The following is a 12,525-nucleotide window of genomic DNA, read 5'->3' on the forward strand; positions in this document are numbered from 1 at the left end:
TTGGCCAGCCAGCGTGAAATCGTGGTCGGGGCCCGATCGTGGGCAGCAGACTGTGGCACGGCTGCTCCCAGGCCCACCCGCCGTGCCCACCTGAAAATTTTGCCATTGAAACTTTTCTAAGAGGACCACTGCTGCTGGGTGTCATGGGCAATGTTATTGTCCCTACTTATAAGTCCTTGACTTGCTTCTTGCTTTACAAAGCAGTCGCTGCCCAATTGTCTGTTTCCCCAGGCCTCCCACCCACTTCCTAGGCCACTGAACTGCTTAGTACGTTTTGCATGTTAAAAGTAGCCTTTGCTAGCTCCTAACCCGCCTCTATCCCCATCCATCTCTCCCCCCCGCCCCCCACTCCCCACACCCAGTTCTTAAGTATGTATTTTTTTTAACTTCAGAAGCTGGTGCTGGCATTACAGTGCCCTGACACTGTCTGTTTCTTCTAATTGAAAGTAGCCATGATTACTATTGCCCTGTGACCTTTCCTTAAGCTCTGAAAGTTGCCTTGTAATTACATGTCTCTGTCTAGCTCCATTATTACTTTCTTGGGCACTTGGCGCTGCTCCTGGTGTTTTGCTCCAATGACCTTTTTGCAACAAAAACACCCAGAACCAATCAATAAGGCTCATGGAACATTGCCCCACTCCCCCAGCCCGATCTGATAGCCAATGACACACCGAGAATCAACCACTATCTCCGCCCCACCTTTGACCGGTGTTTTCCTGTCTGAAAAATGATTTGAATTTTGTTGATTGCCACACACTGGCATCACTTTATTCCCTGTCATCATTCAATGTCCAGCAGAGGAAACCTCTCCACTTCACACCTGCCACAGGTCATCGCTCGGCACCCCCCCCCTGCCGCTCTGGCACTCTGTCTCTCCCTCTCTCCAAGGGCATTCCTCACAGCATCCCAGCATTGCTGGGAATGTGAGGAATTCACAACTGAAGACTTGGCCAAACATGATGCTCTTTGCTTGCTCTATGAAACTGGAAAGCTACAAAACAAAGGCAAACATAAAACACAGTTGTTAGGTGTTGCTGATTCTCTGACCTTGCTGCTGCTCAGTGTTGCTGTGGCAAGCCAGCAGTTACTGTTTGCTTCTCCACAGCCTGCACAGTGTGTGCACGAGGAAAGACTCCACCTAATACAATTTATCCAAAGCTACTTTTCACACCGACATTTGGACTGACAGTTCAGGGAATGCCTTCTGGTGGCAGGGGTGATGAACCCACAAACAAATTGTTCAAGCTGATATCAATTAATATCAACTCCCCTTAAGTATGTTTAGCAAAAAGTTTAATTTATTGACTTATTTTTAGATATTCATTTTATTCCCTACTCTAGCTCTACACAACGATTGCTATTTTGGAGCAGGCTATGAGCATGGTGTCTTGAGCTGAAAAGTCAATGGGTGCAGTGATTGGTTGGATAGGTTACTTTACATTTTGTATCAGCCACCATTGAAAACACATGAATGCGGTTCATAGTTATGACTCGCATAAAAAAAGCTTTTTTCTGGCATGGACTCGATGGGCAGAATGGCATCCTTGTGTGCTGTAATGATTTTGACATCTGTGTTTTATTAATTTTGTCCCTTTGTTTTAGAACTGCATTGTCTCACAGTCTCTCTCCAGACAGTCGGTACACTGGTACCCTGGCATCTCGATCCCTCTGGCCTTGACAATGGCAGCAGTTTATTTTTTCAGTTTCATACCATGATGAATTTTCTCGCAAACTTATTGTGAAAATTCTGAGCTTGGCGACAATTTGGACTCATCATGTGGAGGTGGAAGGTTTGATCCTGCGATAGTGTCATGCCATGCAGTGCCATTCTGTGCATTCTCTGCTCCGTGCCTGACAGTACGATTCTGAACAGTGTTATGCAGCGCTGGAGTAGGGTGTCTTGGCCAGCGGTCATTTTCAGAATTCGGAGAAGGGAATCTGGAAATAACTGTCCTAATAACTGTCCCTGTTCTTTATTTTAGACCTCGCTGGCTGGGCTGAAGCGGTTGGATAATCGGAAAGCAGTCTTTAAACTGGAGCTGCGCCCAGTTTCCACAGTGCATAGCCAGGTGAATGATTTCAGCCTCATCATCATCAGGGACTCACAAGCTTGATTTTAATTTTGGGATGACAGGCTGATTGACTGCCTGTTCCCATGGCAATGAGGCCATGGTCTCAGTTCAATTTTGCGAGTGAGCTGTGGGGAGCTAAACAAGTGACCTCGCCCCATCATATTGCGAGCTCCCTAAGCGATCCCCTGTTCTGGCTTGTTGAGCAATGTCATCATATTCTGAGCTCTCTGAGTAACCTGAGCACAATGTGGTGTCATCATGTTCTGAACTCAAAGTGATGTCATCGTTTGTTGAGCTTGTTGAATTATGTAATTGTTTTCTGAGGTCGTTGAATGGCGTCATCATCAATGTTCCCTTTAAAATTTAATTGTTGTACATGGCCCATTGATTTGTGAGCAGTTCCTTTTATTTGCTCTGCTGTGCATTACAGAGCAAGGCCTGCACAGTACATTTCAGACTGCTGCATGGCTCAGCACCCATGCAGCTTTGCAGGAAGAATGGTCATCATATTTTGATCTCATTGAGTGACCTCATCATTTTCTGAGCACACTGAGTAAGTTCATCATATTCTGAGCGCACAATGATCGCATCATATTCCGAGCTCACTTAGTGATGTCAGCATGCCCTGTCTATTAAATGATTTGAGGCTGAGGTATTTATTAACTGTTTTTTTCCAGAACTGTGGAGAAGTTTTAAACTATTGACATTTTGCATCTTCAATTCCCTTCTATTTTGGTGATCTTGAGAACTCAGTTTGAAAAAAATATATACTTGAAGATGCAGATTATAAAGTTACATTCCTGCCATTCCTATCTGTTTGATTTTAGGTAAGATAGATCCTGCCTTACCATTTGTCTGACCTTACCATTTGTCTCAAAAATGGTAGAAATCAATTCACACAGAGCAAATTACTTTGATGTGCAAACACAGCAGACCTTTGCAAATGACGAAAACAATAAGATTAATGACTAGATAATCTGTTTTTGTTGATGCTGGTTGAGTAAGGAATATTATCCAGGCTGAGCATTTCCTGCTTTTGTTCATCCTGTATCAAGAGGTCTTTAATATCTGCCTGAACCACTGGAACAACTTAACATCACATCCAAAAGGCAGCGTCACTGACAGTGCAGCACTCCCCCTATACTGCACCAAAGCATCACCCTAGATTATGTGCTGCAGTATGGGGAGATGGTGACGTGGTGGGTAATGTCATTGGACTAGTAATCTAGAGGCTCAGACTTTTGGTCTGAGGACAAGGGTTCAAATTCCATCACAGCAGCTGGTGGAATTTAAATTCAATTAGTTTATAAAGTCAATGAATTAATAAAAATCTGGAATAGAAAGCTAGTCCCGGTAATGGTGAAATTTACATCTGGTTCACTAATGTCCTTTAGGGCAGGAAATCTTCTGTCCTTACGTAGTCTGACCTACATGTGACTTCAGACCAACAGCAATGTTAACTGCCCTCTGAAATAGTCTAGCAAGCCACCCGGTTGTCTCAAACCGTGACAAAACTCCAGCAGTTCAAGGAGGTGGCTTACTGCAATTGCCTGAAGGGCAATCGGGGATGTGCAACAAATGCTGGCATTGCATGTGGTGCCCACAACTCATGAAAGAATATAAAGAAAAAGTCCCACAAAAGTACCACTCAGACATATGCAATCTGCACAAGCAGAGTGACTACCTTATCCAATTCCAATGTTAATTTTCTCCTGTCTTGCTCTCACTGAGTGACGATTTGCATTGAGTGGGTCAAACTGAAGAAGTGTGCGTCTTTAGTGTGTAGGTGTCTTATTACTGGCCCAGCTTGTGGGCCTTACAGGGCTAAATATTTTAATAAAGTCTCATCCAGTTAAGGGCTTGGCTTAGTGGTTCTACGAAAATCTTTAAGATTCCCCTAATATAAAGGTTTTTAGTAATAATTCTGGGTGAGACTGGAGTAATACATATGTTGAATATGAGAGGTTGCATCCCTGTTTGATTACTCAAGGAGGCTGCTCCTCAATTTCTGGCGTTGCTTCCTTTAGATGCTCCTGATCTTTGATCACCCAGTGCGAAGAAAAGCTGGAAAGTTGGAGAAGACTTCTCATGGGTTGGCTCTTAGGCCTGACCAAGGGGGCCATCTATAAGTCAAGGATTGAGCTGGGGGCTAGGGGAGTGGGGCTACCACGATTCCCCACTTCTCTTTAACAGTCTTGTCTGCACTACAGTAGCCCAGGAGAAAGAGCATGTGTTGCCCATTGGGCCTGAGGCCTTTCATAACCTTTGGGCACCACAGGGACTGGAGGCACACACTATAGTGTAAAAATTTCAAAACCGAGATTGATAAGTTTTTGTGATGTGAGGATATTAAGAGTCACAGGCCGAGAGGTGCAGTTAAGATGGAGGTCATGTATTATCTGATTTAATGGTTGAACAGGCTTAAGGGACTTAGTGTTCTCTTCCTATGAGCATTTTGTGGACACCAGGAATAGTATTATAATTTAGTTTTATGAGCTTTGCTTTATCTTGTTCAAAGTTATTAAAGAAAAAGATCTGTGAAGATAAAGTCCCCTCGCTCTCTTGTTCTGTGTCTGCTTCTCCTGATTTCCTGGTTGCCAGTTACATTGTGCTCTACTACAGGACAGGAACCTGGAGCGATTCTTCTCACTGTGTGAAGCTGTGGGTGAACACCACTCCTTGGCCCATCAGACTGAGGCACTGAGCCAGGCTGTCTCCATGCTCAAGTTGGTTCAGTTAGAGGAGCTGGTCCAATTCCTGAATGTGGTGTTAGACAAGCTGCTGCCACTGTTGCTCTCGAGCTCCAGGATGGGAGCAGAAGGAGGTACAGTAAACCCAAATAATTGTGCATGTTAGTGCTTTTAGTTAAATACCTTTCTGCACAGCTTTCCTCTGCTTTACAGTGCACTGACATTACTCAACGGGATAAATTTTCTAACACTTTAAGAAATTTCAGTCAGACTGTACAGATGAACAGTCCTTCAAATTCTGGCTCTACTCATTTACAAAACCACTTCAGGATACCTTTATCTTCTGCTCTCTTTCTTCCAATTTCTCTTCTCTCCCATTCTACTCTCCTGCTCTTCCGCTCTACTTTTCCTCCCCTGTCCCATGTCCCTACTCTTTCCCCTCTACCTCCCGCCCCTCTGCTATTTTCCTCCCTCCTTCACCTTATTCCTCTTTCATTTATCCTTTCTTTCTCTCCTCTCTCCCTTACTGTAGAGTCTTGACTGGGGTGGGTGTAGGGAGAGATCAGTGTAAATGAAGAGAGACCGGGGATGTTGCTGCAGCAGTCAGACCGGCTCACTCTCTCCTGATGTTTAACATGTCACCTGAGTGTCAAATACCTGTAATAAATACACCGTTTTAATAGTGAGGGAGAAGCAACACTGAAGAGGTAGGAAAATCTGTTGATTATCAGGTGTTTTTCTGTTAATAAGCTTAACCCAGGAAAAAATTACCCAATGTAACACATGACAATCATATGTAAGTGTATACAACGCAGAGCAAAGGGTTGTCTGCAACACGAACGTCAATCTGTTTTTTGAAGGGGAAGGTGTGTGAACGATGCTTACAGGAATGAATAAGAGTGTTACAATAATGTGAAATGCTGGTGATTGCTGTTGGTGCTACTATGAAGAGTCTGAAACCCATGGTCTGCATTGGTTTGGTGCCTGGTGTTAAATCAAATTCAGAACCCCTGATGAGGCTGTTCTGAAGTTGGTGCGGTGTGAAGTTGGTGCGGTGTGTGAGTACTTAGTGCCCTCTGTTGGGATGTCAGTCAGTTCTGTCTTTACACATTTCAAAGATTTGAGATTTCAGAAATATCAAAGCAAAAGCTGAAAATATATCAAGACACAAGAAAAATCAGGACAGAGAAAAGGCCATTAAGTTCATTGTAGTTTATCGCTCTAGTACATGAACCCTCCTATTGGAGCAAGATTTTGACTGTAAAGAACAAATGATGCTTCAGTTGTACAGAACCTTGGTCAGACCCTATCTGGAGTATTGGCTGGAATTCTGTCAGTCCGACAGGGGTCTTGCCCACCGGTCGGAAAAACGGTGATGAAACCTCCATCAGTTCCATGGAGGAGGCCTGATGGAATCAAGTGCCCTTCAGGCATTTAAGTGGCCACCATCAGGCCTTCCCAGGGATTTTGGTCTCTATTGGTGGAAGTCCTACCTGCGGAGTTCAGCAGCTCCTCATGCCACCAGTGCCAGCGGGAGTGGTAACTGCTGGCAGTAACACAACCATCAGAGGCCTAGGAGCAGCGAGGGACTCCAGACCAAAGATGAGTGATGGCGAAATAGGGGGTTGCAAGGTGGGGGCCACAGGAGAGAGAGCCAACAGCGGGTTCAGCAACCCGGCAACCCAATGCCAGCTCCCTTGATTGGGCACAGCTTGAGTGCTGGGATGAGGGCCATAGCAGGGAATTGAAAGTTGAGTTGTAAGTGATTTGGGGGAGAGTTTTATTTCTAGGTGCAGACACAGAAGTAGGGCTGGAAGGGGGATGGGATGGAAAGGGATAGAAGGGAGTGATCAGAGATGGCCTTATCTGTGATTGACACGAGAGCAGGGAGGTCACACGAGAACAAGGATATGACTGTGAATGTGTGTAGAGGAGTTTATATCGAGGGAGGATAGGAGGGCCATGAACTCGGGCGAGAGAGCATGATGAGTTGAGATGAAGGTTGAAGTCACTGAAGATAAGTCTCTCGATGTAGAGGCCTATCATGTCTGTGCTGGATCTTTGAAAGAGCAGTCATGTTCAATCCTACACCCCTACTTTTTTGGTTGTAAGATCCTCATCCTCAAGTACAGTCCAACTCTCTGAAATTATTTCTGGAATCAGCTTCCACTACCTTTTCAGGTAGAATGTCCCAGCTGCTGTCATTGAAAAGATTTCTCCTCATCTCTCCTCTGGATCTTCAACCAGTGATTTTAAATCTATGACCTCTGCTTATTGACCCACTCACCTGGGGGAATGGTTTTTCTCTGAAATTCTATCAGAAGTTATCCTTATATTGAAAATCTCTATTAGGTCACATCCTAATCTTCTCTGTTCCAAAGAAAACAATCCAAACTTTTCCAGTCTTTCTTCATAGGTGAAGTTCCTCATTCCTGGTACCATCCCAGGGCAACAAATCCAGAGCTCCCCGGATGAAAACGGCAATAGAAATTAAGATAAAACAGAAAAAGTGCGCTTACGACAGGCGTCAGGTAGAAAATACAACTGAGAACCAAGAGGAATACAGAAGGTTCAGAGGGGAGGTGAAAAAGGATATTAAAGAAGCGAAGAGCGATTCTGAGATAAGACTGATAGCCAACATAAAGAGGAATCCCAAAGTCTTCTAAAGGCAGATAAATAATAAAAGCGTGGTAAAAGGAGGAGTAGGGTCGATTAGGGATCTAAAAGGGAATTTACACATGCACAAAGGGGCCTGGCTGAGGTATTAAATTAATATTTTGCATCCATCTTTACCAAGGAGGTAGATGCTATCCAGGCCATGGTGACAGATGAGGAAACTGTCTCTAGAGGGGTTCAAAATTGATCAGGAGGAAGTATTGAATAGACTGTCAGTACTAAAGTTGACAGGGCACTGGGGTCGGATGAGATGCATCCAAGGATATTGAAGAAAGTGAGAGTAGAAATTGCAGGGGCACTGGCCATAATTTTTCAGTCTTTCCTAGACTCGGGAGATGCCAGAGGACTGGAGAATTGCAAACATTACACCCTTGTACAAAAAAAGGTTGTAAGGATAAGCCCAGCAATTACAGACCAGTCAGTTTAACTTCAGTGGTAGGTAAGATTCTAGAAACAATTATTCGGGATAGAATTAGTAGTCACATGGAAAAATATGGGTTGATAATGAAGAGCCAGCATGGATTTCTAAAGGGGAAATCATGTAACAGAGAAGGTCAATGAGGGTAATGCTGTTGATGTGGTGTATGTGGACTTTTGAAAGGCATTTGATGCAGTGCCACACAACAGATTTGTGAGAAAAGTTATTACTCATGGAATAAAAGGGACAGTAGCAACGTGGATACAAAATTGACTGAAAAATAGGAAGCAGAGAGTAATGGTCAATGGATATTTTTCGGGCTGAAGGAAGGTTTGTAGTGGAGTTCCCCAGGGGCCCGTATTGGGACTCTTGCTTTTCCTGATATATATTAATGATCTAGATCTTGGTGTGCAGCGGACAACTTCAAAATTTGCGGATGATGTGAAGCTTGGGAGTGTTGTAAACTGTGAGGAGGACAGCGTAGAACTTCAAAAGTATGTAGACAAGTTGGTGGAGTGGGCAGATAGGTGGCAGACGAAGGTCAATGCTGAGAAGTGTGAGGTGATGCATTTTGGTAGGAAAAACATGGACAGACAGTATAAAATAAGGTGTGAAATTTTGAAGGGGTGCAGGAGCAGACTCTGGATGTATGTGTGCATAGATTATTGAAGGTGGCAGGGCAGATGGAGAGAGCAGTTAATAAAGCATATAGTATCCTGGGGTTTATTAATAGGGGCATGGAGTACAAGAGCAAGGAAGTTATGCTGAATTTATATAAGACACTTGTTAGACCTCAACTGGAATATTGTGTACAGTTCTAGGCACCATATTATAGGAAGGATGTGAACACGTTGGAGAGAGTGCAGAAGAGGTTTACAAGAATGGCTCCAGGGATGAGAAACTTCAGTTGCGAAGATAGATTGGAGAGGTTGGGCCTGTTCTCCTTGGAGAGAAGGAGGCTAAGAGGAGATTTGACACAGATGTTCAAAGTCATGAGGGGGCTGGACAGAATAGATGGGGAGAAGCTATTTCCTGCTGGTAAAAGAATCAAGAATGAGAGGGCACAGATTTCAAGTGATTTGCAAAAGAAGTTAGTGTGATGTTAGAAAAAACGTTTTCACACAACTCGTGGTTCAGGCCTGGAATGCACTGCCTGGAAGTGTGATGGAGGCAGGTTCAATCGAGGTATTCAAGAGAGCATTAGATGATTATTTGAATAGAAACAATGTGCAGGGGTACGGGGAAAAGGCAAAGCAATGGCACTAGGTCAGAATGCTCATTTGCAGAGCTGGTGCAGACATGATGGGCTGAATGGCTTTTTTTTTTTACTATTCATTCATGGGATGTGGGCTTTGCTGGCTGGGCCAGCATTTATTGCCTATCCCTAGTTGCCCTTGAGAAGGTGGTGGTAAGCTGCCTTCTTGAACTGCTGCAGTCCATGTGGTGTAAGTACACCCACAGTGCTGTTAGAAAGGGAATTCCAGGATTTTGACCCAGCGACAGTGAAGGAACGGTAATATATTTCCAAGTCAGGATGGTGAGTGACTTGGAGGGGAACTTCCAGGTGGTGGTATTCCCATCTATCTGTTGGCCTTGTCCTTGCAGATGATACTGGTTATGGGTTTGGAAGGTGCTTTTGGTGAATTCCTGCAGTGCATCTTGTAGATGGTACACACTGTTACTACTGTGCGTCGGTGGCGGAGGGAATGAATGTTTGTGGATGTGGTGCCAATCAAGCAGGCTGCCTTCTTGCCATTAAAATTCTGTGATAGTGAGCTCCTCTGTACCCTTTCTAAACCTTTACAACTTTTTTTAAGTTCAGTGCCCTGGGTTGTCAACATTATGCCAACTAATAATGTCTAACTAGTGATTTAAAAGTTATAGGATGAACTCATTGCTTTTATATTCTATGCCCCTATTTATAAACCCATGTAATCCATGGGGCAGAGTGTGACGTTCTGCGGGTGGTGCGCGCGCAATCTGACCGGGTGTAAAATCGTGTGATATGATACCGGGTGAGCATCCCAACATCATCGAGCACTCTCACAATATTTCGCTAGGTGGGCGCACCTGGCAGTCGGAAGAGCACCCACCGACACTTAAGCGGGTGATTAAGCCCGTTAACGACGCAATTGTAAGCGATTTTTGGTGGCCCGTCCAACGTTATGGTTGGCGGACAGACCAGTTGGCCAGGCGGCCTTTACATTTTTTGATGAAACCTCATCCAAGGGCGGGATGAAACCTTCATTAGGATATAAAATAAAAATAAATATCTGGGGACAGCATTTTTATGTGGTATGTTTTCAAGTTCTTGATTGTGCTGCATGGACATTTTTTGCAGCATATTTGTGCTTTCTTTTATTATTCGGGGTTCTGCAGCTCCGTTTGCCTTTAGGGAGCTCAGTGGAAGCGCTCACCCGCGCCCGCGGTGACGTCGGCGCCCACCCTCTTCCTGCCTCTACCCCAGCAGCGCTGAGCTTTTCAGCACGCGTTTCACACTGGCTGGCCGTTAATTGGCCAGGCAGACTGAAATTGTTGTCGGGGGCCCATTTCCCGACCGCTTCCGGGCCTGCTGATCATGCATGGCCGACAATAGCAAATTCCAGGCCCATATGTTTTTTTAACCACCTTATCGGATTGCCCTCCCACCTTTAATGAGTTGTGTATATGGACACTAAAAGTCTCTCTGTTCTTCTACACTTTTCAAAATCAGGCTACTGTGTTTGAGGGAGATGGTGGCGTAGTGGTAATATCACTGGGCTAGTGATCCAGAGAACCAGGCAAAATGTTCTGGCGATATGGGTCCAAATCCCACCACAGCAGCTAGTGGAACTTAAATTCAATTCATAAATCTGGAATTGAAAATTTTTGCCTCGGAAATGGTGATCGTGAAATTATCATCTGATTCACCGATGTCCTTTAGGGAAGTAAATCTGCCATCCTTACCTGGTATGGCCAACATGTGACTCCAGACCACAGCAATGTGGTTGACTCTTAACTGCCATTTGAAATGGCCTAGCAAGCCACTCAGTTCAAAGGCCACTAGGAACGGGAACACATGCTTGCCTAGCCAGCAATGCACACATCCCATGAAAGAATAAAGGATACTGTCTTTCCATTATTCATCCTCGCAAAGGGCATTGCCTCTCTGCATTAAGCTAGTTCTGTCCATTAAATGATCGTGCCTATGTCATCTCAAAGTCTATATCTTCTGCAAACTTTATAATGCTGCTCCTTACATTTCTAAAATATTAAAAGAGTAATGGACCTGAAACTGAGCTTTGGAGAACACCTGCAAACCACCTTCTAGTCTGAAAACATCAGCCCACAACCACCCTCTGCTTCTTGTCACTCGGCCAATTCTGGGTCTATATTGTCACTCCATTCCACAGGCCTCCATAGATTGATGACTTTCTGTGAAAAGAAATTTCATGACTTCATTTCAAAGTAATATTTTTGGCTTCCCATTGAATATTTTATATTGCTTGTCGCGGTTCGGTCTTAACCTTTCTAACCTTTTCTCAAAGCTCATCTCCTTTAAGATGAATTTCAGCTTTTGAAGTAATACCAGGAAGAAATTTAAATTAGTGAAAAGTATATTTAAAGCCTGCATTAGAAAAATGTGTGTTGTGTGTTGGAGGTGGTCGAGTTTTGGGTTAGGTGAGATGGGTGCTATGCTGGGTGAGTTAGTTAGATGCCAGGTTTGGGTATTGGGGTTCGTTAAATTGCGTCGAGGTTAAGTGAGTTGGTGCTGTGATGGGCGAGCTGGGTGCTGGATGCTGTGCTGGGCGAGCAGGTGTTAGTTGAGTTGGGTGCTCTGGTTGGGTCAGTTGGGTATTGGTCTCAATGAAGCTGATGCTTTAATACTGCAACAATAATCCGACCATTATTAATTGTCCACTTTACTGTTATTTTTGTTTCTTCTACTCACAGCTCTTGTCAGCAAGGAAATTTTTGAAGCGCTGATAGTAATTGTGGATCGGCTGCATAATAGTGAGGAGATGAAGAAAGACTTGTTTGGCCGAAGCCATTATCTAGCTTCGTATGTTCACTACGTGTTCAGTATGCCAGGTAGTGGCACAGTTATCAGCAAACTCTTCCATTAAATAGTCAATGGGCAGGACCCTTTCCAGAGTAAATAAATATTTGTTAACAGCATGGAGAATTAAAGTGAATCAGTTTTGCTGAATGGTTGTAGCCCTGGAATAAGAGGCTAAAAGCACTTCCTAAGGTCACTCAGGTTATTTAATATCTTCAAAACGTTTAACAATGAAATAAGCATTTTTATATTAAACTCACTAAATCAGAGAGGCTTTCGGAGAAAATATCTTTTGCAGGAAGTGTGTCCTGTCATCTCTCCTGCACTTTTCAACCTTGTTTTGTCCTTGATTTGTCACAAGGAACATTGGAACAGAAGTAGGCCACTCAGCCCCTCGAGCCTATCCTGACATTCAATTAGATCATGGCTCACGATAACTCCAATTAACCACCTTGGTTCTGTACTAATACCCTTGCCTAAAACAAATCTATCAGTCTCGATTTTGAAGTTTTCACCCTCAGTGACTTTCTGTGGGAGAGAATTCCAGAATCCCACTACTCATCGGAAAAGTGTTTCCTGACTCATTAAAGTGGCAATCCCTTTATTGATTATTCCAAGCTGGCACGGTGT

At 44.0% G+C, this 12,525-nt stretch overlaps 1 protein-coding gene across 6 annotated transcripts in view; it reads left to right on the forward strand.

The window, feature by feature from the left end:
* The window catches only part of LOC144688839 (dedicator of cytokinesis protein 7-like), a 207,841-nt gene that overhangs the window by 106,412 nt on the left and 88,904 nt on the right, over positions 1–12,525 (forward strand). For all 6 annotated transcript variants that reach the window (XM_078555826.1, XM_078555828.1, XM_078555827.1 and 3 more), the window contains 3 exons: positions 1,983–2,069; positions 4,695–4,896; positions 11,790–11,927. In XM_078555826.1, coding sequence (XP_078411952.1) covers positions 1,983–2,069; positions 4,695–4,896; positions 11,790–11,927 — 427 coding nt within the window. The remainder of the gene's footprint in view (positions 1–1,982; positions 2,070–4,694; positions 4,897–11,789; positions 11,928–12,525) is intronic.

The sequence above is a fragment of the Cetorhinus maximus genome, chromosome 13 (assembly GCF_964194155.1).
Source record: "Cetorhinus maximus chromosome 13, sCetMax3.hap1.1, whole genome shotgun sequence".
NCBI lineage: Eukaryota > Metazoa > Chordata > Chondrichthyes > Lamniformes > Cetorhinidae > Cetorhinus > Cetorhinus maximus.